At 47.2% G+C, this 23,609-nt stretch overlaps 1 protein-coding gene and 1 pseudogene across 2 annotated transcripts in view; both read left to right on the top strand.

Annotated features, from left to right (window-relative positions):
• MAP6 (microtubule associated protein 6) overlaps positions 1-19,869 on the top strand; it is an 85,829-nt gene extending 65,960 nt beyond the window's left edge. For both annotated transcript variants that reach the window (XM_039848083.1, XM_039848082.1), the window contains exons 4-5: positions 933-1,129; positions 18,710-19,869. In XM_039848083.1, the coding sequence (XP_039704017.1) occupies positions 933-1,129; positions 18,710-19,736 (1,224 nt within the window). In that variant the 3' untranslated portion in view covers positions 19,737-19,869. The remainder of the gene's footprint in view (positions 1-932; positions 1,130-18,709) is intronic.
• LOC120590713 (uncharacterized) lies at positions 11,062-11,180 on the top strand (annotated as a pseudogene).
• Positions 19,870-23,609: the final 3,740 nt, after the last annotated feature.

Here is a 23,609-nt window from a genome sequence, read left to right as displayed (position 1 = left end):
GATTCAAAAAAAATCTAGAGATGGGTGGGGGCGTGGCATATTGAGAGATCATACCCAGTGACCTCAGAGTTCTTGAGAAAGAGAAGGGAAGGCCATCTCCTAGGAATAAGGAGGACAGAGCTTGAGGAGGGAGCTTGGGGAGAATGGAGTGAGCTTGAACAGCTGCTCTGGGGAATATGGTTCAGGGAGCCAGCCTGAGAGGAGGAGCAGATGGCTGGGCTTGGCAGTTCTAAAGGCCTCACCGAGACAAGATTGCCTGTCCAAAGCATCTCCGTGCAAGCTTTTCTCCATATGTACTCACCAGCCTAGAGACAGAAACAGAGGAAAGGCCAACTTAGGAATTGTGGTAATAAACCACCCTGGAATCTCTGTGTCTTACATCAACAAAAGTTTATTTCTTATAATATACACCCATCGTGGGTTGGCTGCAACTCTCCTCCTTGTCACTTCTTCAGTCTGGGACTCAGGGTGAAGGAGCAGCCTCTCTGTGGCAGTGGAAAGAGAGCACTGGGAAGCATAGGCTGATGGAGTCTGCCTGGAGGTGACCTGAGTCACCTCTGCTCACATTTCACTGACTGAAGCAAATCATATGCCTGCCTGACTTGAACAAGGTGAGGAGGTATAATCTTCCCACAGGGAGGGGAAGCTGATAGTGCAAATAGTAACACAGTCCACTCACTGCCTGGGTGGTCCAGGGTGAGAGCTGGCAGGCCAGGGAGCCCATGTGGTCAGCGAGAGTGTTGCCAAATGACTGACCATGGGAGAAGCCGAGTGACCTGACGTCATTGAACACACTTTCTACGTTGTGCTCCCTCGGTGTCAAATGTCGCCTTTACCATCATTTAATTAATCATGTCTCCTCTCTAAATTCTCTCTCCCACTCCCTCCCCTTTTGTGTTTCTGTATTGTGGTCTGTCTGTCTCTTCGTGCAGGTGGAGAAACCTAGTATTCAGAGTTCCAAACCAAAAAAGACCTCAGCGAGCCACAAGCCCCCGAGGAAGGTCAAAGACAAACAGACGGTGTTGGGCCGGGCCTCTAAGAAAAAGAGCGCAGAGGGCCCCAGTGCTGCCCGATCCGAGGACAAGGAGCAGAGTAAAGAGATGAACAATAAACTGGCTGAGGCGAAAGAGTAAATTTCACTGCACTTTCCTTTTATTCTTCTCTCCTTATTTTTTTTTTTTTAACCAACCAACAAAAAGGCCACAAAATTGATTAGAGGCTTCTCATCTGCTTTGGTCCTGAGTGTTCCAGGAGCTCTTTGGTTTGGTTTCTTTTAACGGAGGAATGCTCTTTCAAAGACCGTATGGCGTGCCTCCTCTGCAAATCTAGACCAGCAGGGCGAGAGCGGCCTGCGTCCATGCCCAGGGTCCCTGGAACCCGAGGAAGTGCGGCTCACTGGCTGGCTGTTCCTTCCCACGGCAGGTGAAACTGTGTGCTGGTGGGGAAGGCAGGCAGGGCTTAGTGCGCAGAGGCAAGCCCAGATGGCTGCAGAAGCCCTCTCCTGGTAGTGCTTAGAAATGTCTATGGGGTGTCCTCTTCCTGTTCCTCCCCAAGGTCAGTGTCAGTAATCAATTTGGAACTTTAGGTAAATGTGTTCTTTTCCAAATTCAAAGAGTTATCATGTGCTAGAGAAGCTCAGCTTGGGCTTCAGTGATTGCTAACATTTGTGGAAATATTTGAAAAACAAACACAAGAAAACCTCGGCCTTAATGTCAATAAATAAGTTGTGTCTGTTAAGTTTAAGTGATTTTTTTTATAGAATCGTCTGTTAGAAATGTGTGGCTGCATTTAGTTTCCTATCAGTGGGCTTTAAATTGTATAGCAAGTGAAATATATGCCATTGATGACTAAAAGTAGGTCAGGGTAAAGATTAGGTATTTTAGGTACATTCTAGACATCATAGGAAGATGACAAAAATGAGAGGATTATTTCCTGTTCTTCCGCAGCAGACTGTCTATCCGGTGCTGCCATTTTGCAGACAGCTGGTTACAGGTGACTGAGGAAGAAGGTTCAAGATAGAGGGATAGTGTGTTTAGAATGTGACTTTCCTGCTTCTGAGAAACACAAGGCGGGAAGCAGACGTAGTGGCAAGTGTGGCAATGTTTACTCTCCCTTCCTGAACTGTTCTTGCTCTGTTCCTCAGAGAGGACAGAGGATGCTGAGCTTCAGGTTATAGAAAATTTCTGCAACTTAGCTAAAGACTAGGAGAGTTCCCTGCTAAGTAATTAGCAAGCATTTTTGACCTCATTAATGAGTAAAAGAAGCTCTCAGTGAATTATGTGTTGCGTTTCTGTGTGGCCAAAACCCCCAATGGTGTCAAATGCCACCTTAGCTGTGCTAGAGTTGTGTTGTAGGCATTAGTCAGAGAGTTGTGAAGAGACCTCAGTGCTCGTGAGGGACCCCAAAATATCTACCAGAAAAATTACACTTGCAAACCTCGTGATGTGTGCGTTGCTCAGTATGCTTTATTTCTCATGTCCTTAAAGTGCTTACTGTTGCCAGCATTCGGGAATTGCTGGACCATTGTGTGACTCCAAGCCTCTGCTCAGGCTTACTTCTCCTTTGTAAGGAAAATGGTGAGTGAAGTTCTTACACTTCCTTACTTTAAAAATCCTTGAGGTTCTTCTGTTTGGAGGAAGCTGAGCCTCCACATGCTCTCTCATATTCTGATCGTTTAAGCAGCAAAGTCTCAGTTCACACCAGTTCGTTTCTCACCTTCATGTTGATTGAGAAGTCTTTTGCGGATTAATTAGGCATGAGCCGTGCGGGCCATATTTCTTCAGAGAATAGGACTACTAGAAATGATACACTTGGCCAGGCCTGCTGGCATCCTCCTTTCTCTCTGAGGGTATGGAACTGTGAGGAAGGAGAAGTATTGAGGAAGGTAGAAAATGTTAGTGACTTTAGTGTTTATGAATCACAAATTTTGATGCCTATCTGAAAATGATCAGAGTTGATCTCTGTACTAATTCCATCTATTTGCTAGCTAATCTTAATATTAACCAGAGAGCTCTAGCAATGTGATCTTAACTTTACCCAGAGAATTTGCCAATGTATGTTCATTTCCTCAAGATTTGGCATTAGTCAGGCATGTCGATGTTAGCCACAATTTGGATTTCTCCGTAGAATAGTCATATATTTTTTACAGATGAAGTAAATCAAACTTTACAATGCACGGGGGACTGTTCATTCAATGTGCACTTACTGAATGCCTGTGTCAGAAGTTGTGCTAGACATGGCAGGTAGTAAAAATAAGTCTGTCTCCATGGCAGCACGACCAGAGGATACATGAGACTTGACTCTTGTGTCTGATTCAAGTTTGTGATGCCCAAATTGTTGAGTTCTCCACCCAGAGTCCTGGCAGCCCCCGAGACTAGGTTCCCAACCTTGCAGCACCTGAGGCTTGAGATGACTTGTATAAGGTCTTTTTCAACCCCTCAGTATCCCCATCTTTTCCATACCTGCTTGTGGTTCACTTTGACTCTTGAATGTGTCACTTCACTGGCAAAAAACTTCCTTTGATTTCTACTGTTTACAAATAAAACTCAGCCAGTCTTGTTCTGTACCCCAAACGTACTGATAGAAACTGATTTCGGTTTCACAAGCAGTATTTCTGTTCTGCCTTTCTGAAGGTGACCAAGCTTCCAATGCCTGTTCTGCCCATTTTTGTACATTTCTCTATGGTTCCTCAACCCCCCTCTCAAGATAGGGAAGACTGAAGCTTTCCCACTGTCTGCTTCGCTTGCCGGCAAAAATAATCCTAAAAATAAAGCTGGGTGTTGGCTTCCACAGCTTTGCATTCCCTGCTAGCACTCCCATTCGGTTCATCATATCTTTGCCTCCCCAAGACAGACAGGAAGTGTCTAACTACAATTTTGTGGCCTGAGTTTTGTTGCATACCACAGATTGTCTATGTAATGTGTAGCGCACACCTCTCTTGGTGCTATTTCATTCCTGCTGTTAGTAAGAAATTGACAAAAATATTCATGTATAGCCAATTGATTGTGACGTGCTTGTGGTCTGTGCCTGCTCAGAAAAAAAACAAACGAACTAACAAACAAACAGTTTTCCAATTATAAATAAATGCTAAAGACGAATACCACTTTCTTGATCTTATTTCCTTGGTAAGGCCCAGCTGAGGAGGTGAAGGAGCTGCTCCCCACGAGAGGAGCTGTGCCCCGCAGTTTTCCGGGGTTCTCCATAATGCACCTTGACTCTTTTAGATTGCCTCTCAGATTCTAATTGCGAGCAGTCAGAGCTAAGTGTTGGGAAAGGCGAAGATGGACCGGGAGACCCACTGGCCAACAAGGTAGTGTAATGTTTTGATCCCATGTTGCTGGGGACGAGTGACCACCTGCGCCCAGCACGTCCTCGCCACACTGGGAGACTGGGCCCTGACTCTCCATCCCCTTCCTGTAGACCAGCAGGACTGTTGGTTCTGGCTTTTTTCTCCTCCCAAGGGATGGTAGAAATGCCTTCACTTAGTCGTTTAATCTGGTCATTATGGAGGTTCTACCCTCTGGGGCTGGCTCACAGTGTAGGTTACAGGGGTGAAAGTCTTGTGTGTGCCAAACGTGGGGGTGTGGAAACAGCCATAAGGGAGGTCCAAATAAGGTAACGACAGACCAGGTAGCTGGGAGCTCAGATGAAGGACAGGCTTTTTCCTGCCAAGAATGGAGAATCAGAAGGCTTCACGGGGGAGGGAAGCTTGGATAGTGGGTGGGATGCAGGTATGCAGGGCAGGCCTACAGGCAGCAGAACAGATCTGGGTGGCAACCTCAGAGCTCGGGCCAAGTTTGCCCACTTTGATCTTCCTCTGCTAAAGTGGGAGACAAAAGATCCTACATGGGATCCCTCATCCTTTTTCCAACATATGTTGGTTGAATACCTATTATGTGCCAAGCACTGTGTTGGGCACTAGGAAGCCAGGATGACGGAGCTCCCACCTCTGATCGCAGCAGTGCAGGAAGGAGGAATTTGTTCTAGCTGGTCCCATGGATCAGGGAGGACCTCGGTGGATGGGCAGATGATGACCAGGTGGTCAAGGCATGCCGGACAGAGGGAGCTGCATGGTGTGAAGGGGTCCAACGCCAGGTGAGCTCAGGTCCTGAGGTAGCAGTTCATTCAGGGAAGGTCAAGGCAAAGGCTGTAGAGTGTCAGAGCCCATCCTGGAAAGGCCTGGTGCCATGTGAGTGGGCAGCCACTAACTGGGACCTCCATTCCACATACCCAGACCACACCCCACACCTTTGCATGCTCCCTGCCATCATGCTTCTCACTTTCTCTACATGTTGGGCAACACACCCACAGGTCCTCTCTTACTTTAGGCTAGGAACTCTAGGCTGTGACCTTTATTCTATTGCCATCCCTTATTTCTGGGTCTTGGGGAGGAGGTTTGGTAGAAATCAGTCAAGGCTTGTACATGTCAAAAAACCACTGTGTATTTGTTTTCCAGATAAACAGAAAAATTCCACCCACCTGCCTGCTTTTATATGAGGCACACACACAAAAAAAAATACTGTTAAATATATAAAACATACATAAAAATATATTATTCAGCTTTCTTTTGGTCAATTAAGGATTGTTTTGATCAAAACCAGAGATTGAAGAGTAGAAAGAAAGGCAAGAAAGAGAGAGAAATAGAGGCAGAAAGGGAGAAAAACACAAGATGGAGACACTGAGAATAACCTGAGAGAAGGTGAGACACACTCAGAATCAGAGTGAGGACAGGAATCAGGCAATGAAGAAGGCAGGAAGGTGGAGAGCCGTTTATCTAGCTTTATCTTTGCTGCCCAGTAGTCAGGGCTCACCCAGAACCTTGCCCTGCACCTCCCACCAAGCTCCCTGATGCTGCCCAAAGCCCAGGAGGTGAATCTATAACTCATGTCTAATATCACTTCCCTAAAACAGCAAACAAACGAAATTAAAACCAGCCCTCTGGTTTTAAAATAGGTCATCATTGCTAAATTGGTTATAAGTGTATTTTAATTCTTCCTTAGTGTTTGTGTGTTCTTAGTGAAATTCTTCTCTCTTTTTTTTCCACTCAAATTTAAAAATTTATAACCTGCTTTCTTAGATCTGGGGAGTGTCAAGCTTCATTTCACAAAGGCTAGGAACTCCCTAAGCGTATCATTGTGGTTTCCAGGTCCTTGTACTGCTAAAATGTCTTACATTTTCAGTACCACATGTGTAAAAAGTTTCTTTCAGGGTGTAATCACTTACGTGTGGACTATCTACAGTTAGGGCAAGGCCCTACCCTAGCCCCACCTGAGGCCAGCAGGGCTGGGGCAGCCGAGGACACTGAGACAGTAAAGGCAGCTATTTTAAAGGACTGGAACCATCCCTCTCTTAGGCCCTACTCATGCAGAACCGGGCACACAGTCCAAACTTCCTTCCTCCCACTGCCACTAATGCGTAGATTCTCATAACCCCTGGACCGTCCTAGAATATCTGTAATACCAGAATTAACATAAATACAGACAGGCATACCTCGTTTTTTTGAGCTTTGCTTTATTGAGCTTCATAGATGTTGCATATTTTACAAATTAAAGGCAAGACCTTCCACCAGCAAAAAGATTACGACTCGCTCTACTGTGGAGGTCTGGAACCAAACCGGCAATATCGCCAAAGTGCGCCTGCCTGTATTTTATTCTTTATCGTGTGAATATTAATTAACACCAGCAGTGCACAAAGAGAGTCACAAGGTTCATGGGTAGAAATCGGTGCAGGCTGTGCAACCCTGTGTCATTCACTAACCTTCTTGAGCCTTGGCGTCCTCTTCTGAATATGAGAACTCTAATTCCCCCCTCAGACGAGAGGAGTGAGGATGAAATGACATGATGGCTGTAGGGAACCCATAGTGGATACTAAATACAGGTCATTTCAGGCCCCTCCCCTTCCCTTTATAGTACTTGAAAGGTCTGTGTTCACTGTCTTCCTGATAAATAGTTAACTATGAGTAATCTCTGACAATACATGAAGTTGACTGAGGCAAACACCAATTAGGAAGATCATTTTAAAGAATTCCAGCTATCGAATTACCTTGAATCCACAGACCTAAACGATAATGTTCTAACAATTTATATTTATCGATTGCTCACAAAGCATTTTTTTCTGTGCCATTCCATTGACTCCTCCTAATGCTGTGAAGCAGGTGTTTGTCCAGGCAATAGGAAAGGGAAGGAAGTTCAGAAAGGAAAGATACCTGCCAGTGTGGTGGGCTCAGAGAGACAAAGGTAGCATGGAGCCCAGGTCTTCTGCTCCACAGCCTGTGCTGTTTCTCCCTTCCCTGAGGGAGGCTGAGGCTGACACGCAGTGAATCAGGTTGGACGCAACTAAACTACCATGCCATGCTATACAGTGCCAGTCTGGTCAGGCCAAACAGGCCTTCTAGAAGGCTTACCTAGATCCTCTTTAAATCTTGGGACCCAGATACAAACCAGCAGAAATAGAATTTGATGAGGAATTCATACACGACTGGCTCAAACATCTTTACTGAGCTGACCACTTCTCTCAGTCAAATATACAGGTTTTCTTCCTTGGGTACTAAATTGACTGGGTGACTAAAATGCATGGTTATTGAATACAGAATGATCCAACGAATTTTTCATTCATAAGAAATACTTGGTACTAGAGATACCAAGATGAAGTTACTATTACCTGAGGCATTGGATCAGAGACCACCATTTTGTGCATTTAATTTCAAACAGTGGAACTAAGCTTAACTCTTTGTCCCTTGTCCTCACATAAGTGGCCCTCAATCACTTGTGATTTTAACGATCAACCCAGACATCTTATCTGGGGCCAAGAGAGCTTCAGATGCTGAGAGAAATAAATTCCTGCCATTGCTACTGCTTTAAACTGCCAGAGAGATCTTTAGAACATGCAAATCTGACCATGTCACACCTGCTTTCAACCATCCGTGGGCTTCTCAGAGCCTACAGAAGCTTCTTGTCCCCTCAGTGCACCATGCTGCTTCTCACCTCCATGCCTTTACCCACGCCACCCTACCTGCTCAGATTGCCCTTCTGCTTCTCCACCTGGCTAACTCATCCTTCAAGACTCTGCTCAGGGGACATCTCCAGGAAGCCTTTCCCGCACCTCCCAGGCTGGGTAAGATGCTCCCTGTGTGTCTTCATCATGGAACTTACCACATGTACTGTGTCATCTACTCATGTGTGTGTCCTCCCCACTGGACTGTTCTCCACCAGGGCAAGGACCAGATCATTCTGTTCATCATTGTAGCCCTAGTTTCTGGCCCAATGCCTACTGCAGAGAATGTCTTCTAAAGTGTTTGTTGAATGAGTAACGAGTGAGTGAATGAATGATGACATTCACCACCTGCCTCCATATTCACCATAGTGACTCCACAAGGCTTCATTCTGCCTAATAACTGGCTCAGCTCACATGAAAGGGGTGGTTTTGAGACAGGTCACGGCCAACAGCAGAGCAGAGAGCGGTCAACGGCTGGTTTTATAATAGTCAGCTTACCTCTGTACTTTATGTAGCCACTTTTTCTAAACAGTCTTGACTTCAAAAAACCATAGACTCTTGGTTAGAGGGTAATCTTAGGAGACTGGCTGAGGTCCTAACTCCATGATGGCAAAGAGGCAGGTCTTAGGAAGCAGGGCTGGGAGTTAGAGCCATCAGGCCTGGTTCTAAATCCAGGCTCCACTGTTTACTAGCTGTGTGACCTTGGCTGACTGTCTTAATTGCTTTGAGTCTCGAAGAGGTAACAATAATACAAGTATCCATCACCATCTAAATTTATTTGGTTCTCAAATTCAGAAAGTAGGAGTTTGGTCAGCAAGGGATATGGTGTTATCTGAACCTGTTTGGTTTCAGAGTCTGGGAGAGCAGGTGGTAGGAGTTCTGATGGCAGAGGATACCTGTTTCTGATTTACAGGAGTTTTGATGGCCCATTGAGGATGCATGCGAAAGTCCTCTGGAGAATGTAAAGTGGGATGCCCTTATCAATAGTTCACTGAAGGGTAGTTTTGCTGACCACCACTTCCCAGTTACTTACCATCCTTGGGTCCAAAAATGTGAAAGCTGGAACTACATGTGTTTAACGCACTCGCTCTGCCACACAACAGTCTGACAGAAAAACCACCTAGTGTGGCTCTTGCTGTCCTGGCCCCAGCCCAGCCCTTGCCCTGGCCTCTCCTCTCTGAGCACAGCCTATAAATCACCTGGTACAGATTCCATTTTTGCAATTACTTGTTCATTTTCATCGATCCCCTCTGGACACATGAAGCCAATTTTGATTAATTACTCAAGATCCCATCCTTTGCTGTAGGTGGGTTGGGGAGAAAGGACAGAAATTGATTTGCAGGTTCCCAGGAGTACAGAGCTAGACAAGAACTAAGTCATTAGGTCTGCTTGCCTTAGTTCCAGTATTTTACATTTTAAAAAGGGTCATTAGCAGAATTAGCAGATTCTGGCAGCCTACTGAGATAGTCAACTATGCCCTTGACTTTGCGTTCTTGGTGTTAAAACAACCAAGGATGCTTTTTAAAATATTTATTATACAAGTGGGAATTTATTTAGTTCTTAGCAGGTTATCTCTAGAAAATGTATTTAACAGTAAAAAGGACAACAGCAGCAACAGCAACAGCAACAGCAACGACACAGGGCAGAAAACATAAACCGTCTGGCCACTTAGAGCAGCCTTTTCCAAGTACTTCAGGAGAACATGTCAGCCTGCAGGGAACCTGGGCTGGCGGGGGGGAGGAAATCTGAACTAGGAATCTGACTCAGGTCCCTAGTCCCACTTTCGTAAAAGGCAGGTTGGCACAGCCTAGCGGGGAGAGAATTAACCTTTATTTGGCCTTTACACACTTGTTCTCATTTAATCCTTACTATAGGGCTAGAGAGTCTACATAAGTATCATCCACATTTATAGATAAATCAAGACTTGGCGATCGAATAACAAGGTCACACAACTCGTAAGTGGTGAGCCAGGATTTGAACCCAAGTGACTAAAACCCATTCTTTGTCCAGTACTTGGGACCATCCCTGGGATCCCTATTGTAAAGACGTACGTCCTCCAGAAATAGCAGTCTCTGCATCCTGTCCCTTCCTTCCTCCAAAACCTTCAGTGACTCTAAGTACTCTTGTTGTCTACGGAAAATGAGTCAGATGAAGGTCACAGATGCTGAGTTGAAGCAATGCAGTTACCATCCCCTACGTACTCCCTATTCCCACCCCTACCCCTGCCCAGAATTAAGCCTTGTGGTGGCAGCATTTTTCCTAGCTGTGGTCCTAGCTGCTCTTCCTCTATTGATGAGCCACATCTGGTGGATTCTCTGTGTGGCCCCAGGCTGGCAGACTGATTGGCAGCCACGCAGGTAGGGCTTACAGGTGTGGGTGTAGACGGGCACTATCAGACCAGGATGCTTCTGCTTTCTGGGCCTATCTTCTGCACCAGAGTCTGCTGAACACCAGGAGGTAAACCTAGGGCAAAGGAAGGTTCCTTTCACAGTAGATTCAGGAAGGACCAAGGTGAAAGGAGATGGTTGTTGGAGGCCTGGCCCCCAGAAGGGCTACTCTCTCAGGAGATGTGGTTGGGACCTCGGAGCTGGGGACCTGCTGAGGTCAATGGCTCTAGCCTTTTGCACCAGGCAGAACCAGTCAGTCATATTAGGCCAGACCTAGTTCAGACATGTGCAGACAAATATGGATTCTCTGTCTTTGAAGTCACACCGAGGAGGGATATTGTTGTAGAGAGGAAAGAGCTCAACTGAAAGTCTGTCATCCTCCATTAAGGTCTTGACATGGCCACAAACTCACTGTGTGACCTTTCTGAGCCTTATTTCCACCCATGTCAGGAATATGGGGGTATGGGTGACCCCTGTCTGCCTGGCTGACAGGGCTGCTATAAAAATACAACGTGCCATGTGGTACGTAAAGTCCCCTTAGAAAACCATAAAGAGAATTTACAGTTTAGAGGGACAAAAAAGGTGCTAAAAGAGTTAAAAATAGGAAATCATTTGTGTGTCATGTAAATGTGGTTGTTAGAATTAGATCTTGTGAGAGTTCTTTTTAAAACTTCTCATCTAAGTCTATGGCCATGCCACTCTGAACAAGCCTGATCCCATCTGATCTTGGAAGCTAAGCATGGTCGGGCCTGGTTAGTACTTGGATGGGAGACCACCTAGGAAGACCAGGTACTGTAGGCGTAAAAAATAAATTAAAAATAAATAAATAAATACATAAATAAATAAATAAATAAATAGATGCATAAGGGATTGTAAGCTGACAAGGTCCTTGCAATCTGTGAGGTCAACCAAGGGTTGCCTCACCTAAAAAAACCAACCAAACAACAACAACAAAAAACTTCTCATCTAGAATGGAAGTCCCTCAGTATGTGCCAGAGCTCTATGCTTCTCCATTCCATTCAGTGGCACTTATTAAATGTTTGTGGAAGAGGGGAGGGAAGAATGAGGGGGCAGAGAGGGAAAGAGAGCGAAGAAGGAGAGATGAAGCAGACGTGGTCTCTGCCCTCACAGAGCCCCCATCTGGAGAGGCAGCTACAAAAACAGTTGGCCATTCATCTGAGGGGGTGAGAGGATGGTGCTGTGAAGTGACCCTGGAACTGAATCTTCAGTTGCAGAAGAGGGGGTTACTAGACGGATGGGGAGGGGTGGTGTTGCAACCTGCATTGATGTGTGCGAGAGAAAGCTAAAGCGGCCAAGGGCTACATCGACAGAAGTGGAGACTCCAGGGCAGAGGTGGCGTGTCCTGCTTAGAGACCACTCCTGCAATTTCACTTTCAGCTCTGGGGTCACACTTTCCAAAGGATGAGAAGCCATCTGAGATGTGTTGTGGGGAGAACAGTCAGGACAGCAAGGGCTGTGGAAACCAAATGTCTGAGTTGTTGTGGGGCAAGTGTTGCCCAGAGAAGCCAGGAAAAAGGACACAATTGCTGCCCCCTCCAAATACCCTCAAATATCCGAAAGGCTGTCCTGGGGCTGGCAGCTTGGCATTCTCTGAAAGGGTGGCCCCAGAGCGCAAACCTGGATCAGGGCAGGAATGGGAGGCAGTAGAGCTGACAGAAATACAGGTTTCCACTCAAGGTCTAACACCCGGGCTGCCTCATTGAGTGGTATACCCCACCCTGGGGTAGTGCAGGCAGTGGCCAGGGCTAGCTGGCAGGGAGAGAGCAGAAATTCAGGAGACCAATGACCTTCAGGTCTGTCCTTCCAGCCCTGGATACCTTTAACTTGGCTCTGTGAAGTGAGCTTTCATAGAACAGAGAGGGAGGACTTCTTTAGAAAAGTGACATTTTTGCCCCTGAAGGGACCTTGGATCCTCTCTAACTGAAGAGACATAGGCTAACGAAGGCATAGGGCCAAGGCTGGCAGTGGTGCCGGCACCCTAGTAGTTTAACAGTGTCCGTGGTACATGTTTACAGGTCTTTCTCCAGCTCCACCAAGGGGCTCCTCAGGTCAGGGCCCTGGTCTCATTCACCCCTGTGCCCCCAGCACAGGGCTTAACACAGACTTTGTCCAGTGAATGGATAAAAGAGAAAAAATAGAATAAAGAGAAAAAGTTACATACCAGCCATCTATTATTCCCACGAATGTCTGCCAGGTACTACTATGAGCCAGATACTAGGTACTGGTGATGCAAAGATGAAGAAAACACAGCCCACAGGCTAGCGGGAGAGGCAGGTAATTACCAAACACCATGATAATTGCTAAAATAGAGGCGACCATGGAGTCCTGTGGGGGAGTGAGGCGGGAGCGAGAACTGTTGTTTTGAGAACGCCTTGTCTCCTGCAGATTCTTCCTAAGAATAATGAGCCTTTTAGAGACGGTTTCCTTGGCACTGCCCCTTGGGCTGCTGTATTTCCCATAACTGCATTGGGAGCTTTGTTTGTGTCTGGGAAACGTGGGCACCTGTACAGGGCCCATGGAGGCAGACAGGAGGAAAACAAAGCTATGATATTGCCCTGTCCACTGTCCCTGCAGCCTCCTGCCAGAGCCCCTGAGGTGCAGTCGGCCTGGGCCCAGGCTCAGCCCCTACTGCCCATTTTTGCTTCAAGTGTTTGCTCCATCCCTTCTACCTACCCACTGAGATGTTGAGAGGCCTGCGTTTTAGTCCTGGACCTGCTATCTGTTAGCTGTGTGGCTATGGAGAATTGCTTGCCCTCTGGGCCTAGCTTCCCACCTGTAGAGTACCACGATTGGACCAAATCGCTAAGTCCCTCTTAGGAACTAACATTTACTACTATTGCCTGTATTCCAGGGGTCATGCCGTAACAAAGCCTCCCTGGAAGGTAGGCACTGCCATCCCCAGTTTATAGATTAAGGAGACTGAGGCTCAGAGCCTGGCACACCCATGACGACATCCCATGTCTAGGAAGGAGTTGGGTCAGCATTCATAACCCGCTTTTCTGTCCTCAAGTCCAGTCAGTGTGCTTTCTTCTCCAGCAGGCCGCCCTTTCCATTATAAGAAATGATCTACGTTAAAACACCTAGGATCAAGTCTGGCACATAGTTATCACTCAGGAAATATGAGCTTCTTTCTTCCTCAGGGCTTCTCCAAGCTGTGGAGGCAGGGATTCAAGGACATGGTCTACAGGGCCCTGATTTCTGAACAGGGCCCTACTTCAGGAGCACGGCCCTAGCTCTGAGCTGCTTCGATGTTCCATCAGAAAATAGTCTGGGGAGAAAAAAAACCACATAGTGGATTATGGGATTAGAATTGTGTGCAAGGGCAGGAATCAGTAGGAGGGAAGGAAGCCTTTTCTGCAGATAGACTGGGGCAGGGCTGGATAATCCTGCTTCCAGACTCTGATGAAGCATGGATCCAAGGTCAGTGTGCATGCATGCACTCAGGAGGGTCACCTGTCTCCATGAAAAGAAGAAGGGCAGAAAATAAAGTTCCTAAGACTCAGGATGTCTCATGTAACCTTGGACCGTTGCATTTTACAAATAGGACAGAGGCTGGCACAGAAAAGTCTCTAGATTATTCATTCATTCGGCAAGTATTTAGTCAGGGCCTTCCCTGGCTCAGGTACTGTTTTAGGTACAGAGGACACAATGATATGCAAACGTGACAGGGTCTTGCCCTCTGAATGCTTCAGTCTGGTAGGAGAAACAATCCAAAAGAATGTAAGTAATTTGCTGTGATAAGGAGTAGGAAAGAAAGGGCCAGGGACTAGGAGAGCCTGTCGCAGGGGACTTGGTCGCATCTGTGGGTCAGGAAAGGCTTCCCTGAGAAAGTACTCCAGCGAGCTGAGAGAGGGAAGCTCAGTAGGCCTTAACCAGGGGAAGAAGGAGCAAGAGAAGGTTTCAGAAGGAGACAACAGCGTGGAAAGGAACAGGGCAGACTGAGAGCAGAACAAAGTCCTGGCAGGCTGGGGCACAAGTAGCTGGGAAGGCGATGGGAGCGGGATGGTCAGCCAGGTGGGGCTGTGTAACAGGCTTTACTCTTTATTCTGAGTGCAAGGAGAAGCCACTGGAGAGTTGCAAGCAGGGAAGGAATCTGCTTTTTTGAAAGATCATTCTGATGTCTGTATGAAGAATGGATTGGAGGAGGAAAAGGGGATACCAGTTAGGAGACTGTGACAGTGGTCCACAGAAATGGTGTCACAGCTGGTGGGGGGAAGGGAGGGATGGAGAGGAAGAAGCGGAAATATTTAAGAGATACATGTTAGGAGCTGAAACAGATGGTTCTTGATGGGTTAGGTGAAGGTTTTGTGGGAGAGAGAGGTCTCGAGGATGACTCTGGGTTTCTGGCTGGGGCCATAGGATAGTAGATAAATCAGGTTTCAAGAGAAATATGTAAATCTTTCCATTTGACCTTCTTTGTTCTAGGTACTGTGCAGGCCACTGGGGCTGCAGGCCAGAAGGATGGCCCCTGACTTTAGGGACCATCTAGTGGGTCGATTTGACATGTAATAAGAGTCTCTGAATATGGGCAGAGACTGTAAAATGGTGCTGCAGGAGAGATATGGACAAAAATAGTGTGGCGAGATACATCCAGGAGGAGCTTGTGAGGAGATGGGATCTGAGCCAAGTGATCAAGGACAGACAGGGCAAAGTGGGTGAAAGAGGGAAATCCAGGTAGCAGAAACAAAGAAACAAAACATTGGGAGTGTGTAAAACAGCATGGGGTGGCCAGAGGACAGTGCGAGGAGGGTGAGGCTGCAGGGCTGGCTGCCACCTGCCCTGCCTTCCACCAGGGCTGCCGTAAGGGTCCAGCATGTGAGCATTTAGTAAACTGTTTGTACATTTAATATAGTAATGGATTTACTCATGTGATGCACCAAAGCACTCTACAAATATCAAGAATTATGATTTCAGATCCCTGTCTAAAAGGATCGTTTGTTCCTCTGTTGTAATAATCCCTGCCATTTGTACTGCTATCCCCACCATACAGGCGAGGAAACCGAGGTCTCCTGTAGTTGAGTAATTGCCCCAGCTTTTGCAGGCCATAGCAGCACAGAAGCTGAGACAAACCCAGCAGGTCATTTTAGTTTCCAAAAGGGTACACAGGCCGGGAGGAGAAGGGGTCTGTGTCATGTGCTGTCTGGAGAAGATGTGCATCTGGCCAGGACACCAGACTTAGTTGTGCAGGCTGGACTATGCCCAAGGACAGCTGGCCTGTGGGCTGACTGGGGCTGAATCCAGCCCATCCCATTCACCAACCCTGTGCTGGGCTTCCCCTCTAAGGGCACAGCAATTTGTACTGCACACAGAGGGCACTCTGAGTGTTGCTTTTGTCAGCCTTACTGGAAGTGGTGGGGCATTTAACAGCAGGGAGACTGGCAAGGCACTGTGGAACTGAGTGATGGCCAGTCAGTGTCAATGAGACTTTTATGTTGCTCTTGAGGACAGTTTTTTGTTCATAAGAAAATCAACCGAGGCTGCTGTGGTTTTAAAAATGAATGCTTAATTGATAAAAGTAACAAATTTAAAAATCTAGTAAATTTAACAATCTCTTTGAAGGGGGATTTTATAACTTAATTAATACAATTCACCTAAATAATTTAAATTAAATTATAAATAATTTAAAATAAACTAAGCTTAAAAATATAAAAGCTATTGGGTTGACATAAAAGTTCCATTATTGCTTATAAAATTTATACAATTGTCATCTCTTTCCATTTAAAATCACAAGTCTAAATTAGTTACTCCATTACACACTTTATATTGGAATCGCAGTCCTTCTGTTACAGATTCTAATATGCCAAATTATTTTAAACATTGCAAATAACTTTCAAACTAAATCTATTCCTCAATACCAACAAAAGGTATTATTGTAATTTATTGTTTCTAATCTTAATTCTAAACTTTCCCATGACTAAAGATATTTGGCCACTAAGGAAACAGGTTTACTAATCAAAGCAATGCAAGGTTATATATCTAAGCAAATATATATATATTTGGGATTAATTTACAGCTGATTTAGAGTGCTCATTAGACAGAAATTTGGGCATGGCATGGAAGCCAGTGCTGCAAACATCCAGGGAAATGTATCTGTCAACTCAAACTGTGCAGCTGGCCCTCAGAGGACACTGAGTTCATATCCTGCCACTGGAATCGGTTTTGCAACCCAAGCCCCTGAGATCAAGTTAAGTCCAGGCCACCTTTTTCCTGTCTCCTGTCTCAACTTCATCACCCCTTCAGGATGACCCCACCCAGATCGTTCACTACCTGATAGGATCATCTAATCAATTTTCTGGTTGATTTTATTCTGAGTTAGGTTTTTACTTTTCCTCTCTAGCCGGCCACCAAGTATTACAGGTATTTTAATATCATCCTTGGGTTCTGTATGCCTCTGGTGGCCTTGCCCGGCTCTCTCCACAAACGCTAAGTTCTTACTGATGGTAGCCAGCTGTGTCCATCTGGCCAGAGCAGCTGTGCTCTGTGTCATGCTGAGCCAGGGACCTGCACTGGCCTCTCTCTGTCCACTATAATGCTTAGAGGGACTGGACCGATAGGCTGCCTGTGCCACCATGTACTCTGCTGAGAGATGTACATCTCTGGTCTAAGAGATGTAAGTACCCCGGTAGCTCGAGATGCTAAATACAGTAAAAAGCTTCTGGATCAAGATGACAGGACAGAGTGAAAAAAGTCCAAATATGTGTATTTTACTTTAAGTAAACAGAAGAATAATTGTATAGTAATATCATGGTACAAGGTGCTCTACCTACATGATCTCTATTCATAAATTTAATAAATATATATCATTATACCCAGCGAAATAGATGACAAACTTGTGAGGCTCAGAGAGATGAGACCATAATGAGCTAAGAAAGTATCACTAAGTAGAGGTCTCCTTGCACCAGGTTTAATAAGCAGGTACGGCAAATTCCTAAAAGCCAATAGAACTGTTAAAATGATGAAGTGGTTTTAAAGACTTGAGTGGCCACAAAATATAAAAGAGTAATAATAGCTACCCCGTACTGAGCATCTACTAAGTCCCAGACCGGAGGCCATGCAGGTCCCCTCACTTTCCAGATCAGTTGCCCTCTCTGGACCTCAGTTTCTTCCTCTGACAAGTAAAAGTGATAAAAACCTCCCTGCATGCTTTACAGGGTTGCCAGGTTGCTGAAATGAGCTAAGAAAAGAAGTGATTTGGAAAGCGGAATGTGCTATAGGTGCGCAAGAGTTTGTGACATTGGCTGAGTGGCCACTCCTGAGTGGCGACTTTCTGCCTGGCCTGCAAGGAAGGAGTGTACATACTAAACTAGACTGACAGGGTCTGATGGTGGCAATGTTTGCCCTTGGCATCAGTGACATTACCTGCTCTCCAGCACAGGCTGGCCAAGTGGGAAGTGGTGATGAGGTGGGGGTCCATAGCGAGGCAGATAGAGCAGGCTGTGAGGATTCTGGTGAGAGGCTTGGTTCTTGGCTGCAGGGAAATCAGCCCCAGAGACTTGGAGTAAGTGTGGGCAAAGGCTCAGGTAGAGAGAGCCGGAAGTAGGGATGGAGTGAGGGACGCAGGCCTCTTCACTACCTGAATGAGGAGCTTCAGCCAGTCACCTACCAAAGGTGGGGGTGATGGCAGTGGCATGGGCAACAATGGGGTACATTGTCTATAGAGAATTTAAAAGCAATAATAAAACTGATTAAAAGCTGGTCTTATTATTATCACCATTTGCTGATTGTTCTAAACAATATCAATGATAAAATACTTTTCTGCTTGTAAGGAATGGGGGAAAGAGGGACATTCCCACTGCCCGCTTTCTTGGCATGCTGTGAACCCCTTGTCCCTCCCCACTGTCAGCCCTTAACGATAGGGCTGGGGAGAGGAAGGAGCCTTGGAAGGCACTGAGGACAAGAAAAGAGCACTCTGGCCTATAGGATCATCTGAGTGGACAGCTAAGATGGGTTCGCAGGATAGGCCCAGCTATCCTGGAGGAAGAGCAGCCTGAGTACAGTGTGGGGTAGATGGACTGCTGGGCTGCCCACTGGAGGACTCCGAGTCCTGTTACAGCACTGCCATTTTCACCTGGGTGCCGCCCTCTTTGCCACGTGCAGGTTATAATCAATTGGCAAGCACACTGAATGACTAATTTCCAAGCCTTCCCCTCACCCCACCCCACGTTCTATACTAAGAACATGGAAATCAGGTCTCCTCCTGGCTCTCCAGCAAGAGCTGCCCTGCCCAAGCTCCACAGGCAATCTGTGTTCTGCCCTATCCCTGGCCCAAGCTCTGGCCCTCACAGTGACCACTTCTCTCTCCTCTGCAGGAGCCAGGTTGAACCCACCAGTGATTCACGTAAGAATCAAGGTCCTGTAGCCACAGAGCCAGACAAGGATCAAGGTCCCGTTGGCCCCAGGCCTCTGAAAGATCAAGGTCCTGTGATCCAAGAACCTCTGAAGGATCAAGGCCCCATGGTTCCAGGGCCTCTGAAGGATCTAGGTCCCACAGTCTCCTCATCAGTTAAGGATCAAGATCATGTGATCCCTAAACTTTTAAAGAATGAAGATTCTGTGGTCTCAGAACCAGTCAAGGACCAAGATTCCTTGTTCCCATTGCCTCTAAAGAGCCAAAGTCCTGTGGTTCCAGCAAGAGTTAAGGATCAAGGTTCCATGGTACCAGAGCTTCTGAAGGATCAAAGTCCTGTGGTCCCAGCACCTGTCAAGGATCAAGGTCCGATGGTCCCAGAGCATCTGAAGGATCAAAGTGCCATTGAAATAGCACCTATAAAGAAGGAAGGTCCTGTGCTGTCTGAGCCTGTAAAGAATCAAGGTTTAGTGGTCCCAGAGCCAGTCAAGGATCAAGGCAGAGTGGTCTCAGAGCTTCCAAAGGATCATGATTCTGTGGTTGCCGTGGCTGTAAAGAATCAAGGTCCTACAGTCCTAGCGCAAGTCAAGGATCAAGGACCCACAGTCCCTGAGCTTCTAAAGACTCAAGGTCCTGTGGTCTCTGCTCAAGTAAAGGATCAAGGCCCCATGGTCCCTGAGCCTCTACAGACTCAAGGTCCTATGGTCCCTGCACAAGTCAAGGATCAAGGTCCCATGGTCCCCGAGCCTCCAAAGACTCAAGGTCCTGTGGTCCCTGAGCCTGTGAAGAATCTAGTTCCTATGGTTCCCGTACCTCTGAAAGATCAAGATCCTCTGGTGCCACCACCAGCAAAGGACCAAAGTCCTATGGTCCCTGAACATCTGAAGACTCCAGGTCCCAGGGCCCCTCAGCTGCCCACTGTCTCACCTCCACCCCCGGTCATGATCCCAACTGTCCCCCATGCAGAATATATTGAGAGTTCCCCTTGACACTCACCCCTCAACACACCAAGGAAGGAGCTAGTAGTGAAAGTGCTCCCTTCCCAGGGCAGCAAAGACTCACATTTAATCTGCATGAAACATGTACTGTATAGTCTTGCTGGAATCTAATAAAACTGATCCCTCTGGCTCAGCAGTGTCTCTGGCTCCATTCGAGAGAGTGTGTCTGTGTGTGTATGTGTGCACGTGCGCCATGCACATTTGAAAGTGGGCATGCAGGACTCTGCATCACCTAACTGGGCCAGAGAAGTCTGAGAAATCTCAGCTTAGATTAGATTAAGTGCTAAGAGATGAAGGACAGGACACACCTATGTTTCTCCCTGACTCTCACATTCCTACACTTCACTTCTGACACAAGTGTGTGTGAGTTTCATATACTTCAAGCAATTATCCGACATCGGCTGGGTGCCCCACAATTTAACTCAATTCTGACACTATCTACCTGGAGATAGCGTCAGCTCCTGCAGGTTAAGGGAGTCCCATAAGACTGCCCCCATCCCTCTCATTTCAGATACCAACTGCAAGTCCCAGGTCGTCTGTCCCTTGTACATCTGACTGGCTATAAGTCAGCATACCCACAATCTCCTACTTGGGCTCAATTTGCTAGAATGGCTCAGACCTCAGAAACATGTTTACTAGTTTATCATAAAAGGATAAAGAATACGGATGAACATCCAGATGGAAGAGATGCATAGGGCCTCACAATGAGCTCCTCGGGGGGGGTGGGGGGGCAGGGGAAGGGGTATCACTGAAGCCTCACAATGGGGAGAACCCCAGATTGAGTTCCCAGGGATAGAATGGAAATACAACTGGGCCCATCTCAAAGCTCTGGAGACTTTTAAGAGGTAGGAAGAGAAGTGCACAAAAGAAGCTGAGAAGGGCTAGCCCTAAACTGTAAGGAGAAACCAAGGGCCTATGGTACCAGAAGTGATTTAATGATAGTGATGCCCAGTGATAAAAGCTGAGAGTGCAGATGAGGACCAGGTGGCTGTCGAACAAGGCAGCTTTCACTTGGGAAGAGGGTAGATCTGGGCTCCAGCCCAACAGCAGCCACATCAATTTTCTCATTTGTCAAAGGGTCCTGATGATTAGAGGAGATCCTGAGGCAGATCTAGCTCAGGGTGCAGCTGCAGGTAGCCACTCCATCGCATCATGTCCTGTTCTCCACTGCATATAAAGAAGGCCCAGTGAGGGAGGTGATGGCCAAGGCCTCTGGTCCTGGGCTTAGGCTGCGAAAGTCCGAAATGAACTAGACTCTCTTCGTTCTCCCCAGATGCAGACTTCATTCAGGGCCTGGTTCTTCCTTGGTGCAGCCATTTCCCAGCTCCTCCCCAGCATCCATCATCTCCATACCTCCCTTCTCCCCGTTCCTCCCTTTGGAGGTCTGGGGAACCCAGATAAAGAAGGACCTTGGCCGGCCGCTGCCAGCGACTCGGCTTGTATAGACTCGCCCACCTGGGGGAGAGGTGAAGAGGCCGAGATGGAGTGACAGGGCGGGTGGGAGTGTCTGAAAGAGGAGGTCCCCACTGCTGGCCCACGACCAAAACCAGGTGGGTCAGCATTGGAGCCCCGACCTAAGACTTAGATCCCGAAGATGCCCAGACTCTGCTGGAGAGCCCCCGAACCTGGCTCTCGACTCCAACCCTTCCTGCCCACACCCCAGCTCGAGAGCTCACTCCCTGCTCGGCCGCCTCGCAGTTTCCCAGGGCCCGGGCCCGGGGTTTCTCTGCGGGTGCAGCCTGCAATAGTCTTGCAAGGTCTTGGGACGCGGGGTTGGGCCATGAGAGCGGGGGTCGGGGAGGACATGCTGGGGCCCGGGTGAGCAAAAGAAGCCTAAGCGACAGCAAGCGCAGACCACGCGCCCCACCCAGCCGCCCTAGGAGGGGCTGGCGCCACCTGGAGGCCGGCCTGGGAGACCCGGGAGGAGCGGGCCAAGGCCTCGCGGGAGCGCCTGGTGGTTGATCTGGGGAAAGGCTGCGATTTTACCTTTTCTCACATAGTGATTCTCTCCCTTAATGCTAACCTGGAGGTGTCATGGCCGGGCCCACTAACATCCAGATCCTGACCTATCCATCTCCACCACCTGCCTTGCCACCCTCCACACCCAGCAGCTCCACCCCTCACTGCACAATGGAAGCAGACCTCTCACCACCCCATTTGTCTCTGCACATCTCTGAGCTGCACCTGTATGATTAGGATGACTTCTCACCTAACTGGACTATTGTAGGGATTAAGTGGGACGACATATAGACTATAAACAGATTATGCGCTTTTACCATTAGAATCTGGCCAGTTTTCCTCTTGCCCTTCCTGTGATGTAGAAGGAGAACAATCATCTAACTGAATAGGAGCAATTCCCAGGGCCTCAGGCAGATCACTTAATCTCTCAGCCTCAGTTATCTCACCTGTAAAATGGGGAAATCTCTACCTCACCAAGCTGTTAGGAGGCTGGGATAAAATTTTATATACATTTATATATATAAATATATATAATCACATATATATATTTACATATATGTGATTATATATAAATCATATTTATATATATTTATATCTATAAAATCAAATGACTTGACATGGTGTTTAGCACAGAGCAGAAGCAAAACACAAAGGTAGTACCAGCTGTATCATTAAAATCATTCTGGTCAAGAAATACCTACTCACCCTTCAAGGCAATGCATGTTACCTCTTCTAGAGAGCCTTTCTTGTCCTCCCCATGGCAGCCATAGCGTTCACCACTGGACTCCCACAACCCTAGTATCTTTCTAGCAGCCTTTTCCCTTACTTAGCAAATGTGTTTAGTGCCTTATATGTGCATGATGCTGAATCTGAGTGCAGGACATACAGTGACGAACAAGACATAGTCCCCATTCTCATAGTGGGGACAGTGAATGTATCGAAGTGGATAATTTCAAGCACTAAGGAGTCAGTAAAATAAGATAACATAGAAACTGAGGTGGAGGAAAAGCTGCTTATATTGGGTGGTCAGGTAAGGCCTCATTGAGCAGATGACATTCAAGCTGAGTTCTGGATGACAAAAAAAGGAGCCCTGCAAATAACTAGAAGAACCACTTGCCAGGCAGAAAGAACAGCTAATGCAAAGGCCTTGAAGCAAGGGAATACATGTCTGAGAGCAAAATAATCCAGGGGACTGGAATACAGTGAGTACTGAGCACACCTGTCACTGGCCCTAAGTCTCTACCTCTAGATAAAAACCCCTTGAAGGTAGAGACCTAATTTATTGAGTCCACAGTACCAGACAGACCTGGAGCTCTGAACAGTTAAATTTCTGTTGCAGTAATAATGGGAGTGAATCAGCTGGCCTTTCTGCTGCCCCATTCACATCTTAGAGCAGTGGTCCCCAACCTTTTTGGCACCAGGGACCAGTGACCCTATGAGAATCTAATGCCTGATGATCTGAGGTAGAGCTGAGGCTGTGGAGCAGCTGCAAATGCAGATGAAACTTCTTGCTTGCCTGCTCACCTCCTGCCATGCAGCCTGGTTTCTAACAGGCCATGGGCCAGTACTGGTCTGCAGCCTAAAGGTTGAGGACCCATGTCTTAGAGGACTCCATCTGGGTTGCCCAGACAGGCAGGGGCTCCCTCCCTAGACCAAGAACCCCTGGGCAGAGTTGTTGAGACAAAGAACCAAAGAGGTGCCCACAGAGAACTGACCTGCCCAAAGTCACACAGCCAGCAAACAGCAGAGATGGGGCTCGTATCCAGTTTCCTCTGCTCCTCTGCCTCCCTGGCCATGGGTCTTCTGTCCTGTACATCCCACTTGCCCTCTCCCTCCCAGAACTGTGGCATCAGGAACCCCAAGGACCACAAGAGGAAACCAAAGTGATTGAGATTGTGTCAGGTA

The sequence above is a fragment of the Pteropus medius genome, unplaced genomic scaffold, assembly GCF_902729225.1.
Source record: "Pteropus medius unplaced genomic scaffold, Ma_sr-lr_union100, whole genome shotgun sequence".
In the NCBI taxonomy this organism is placed as follows: domain Eukaryota; kingdom Metazoa; phylum Chordata; class Mammalia; order Chiroptera; family Pteropodidae; genus Pteropus; species Pteropus medius.
Note: the sequence above shows the minus strand (reverse complement) of the source record. Positions and strands in the feature narration are given on the sequence as shown.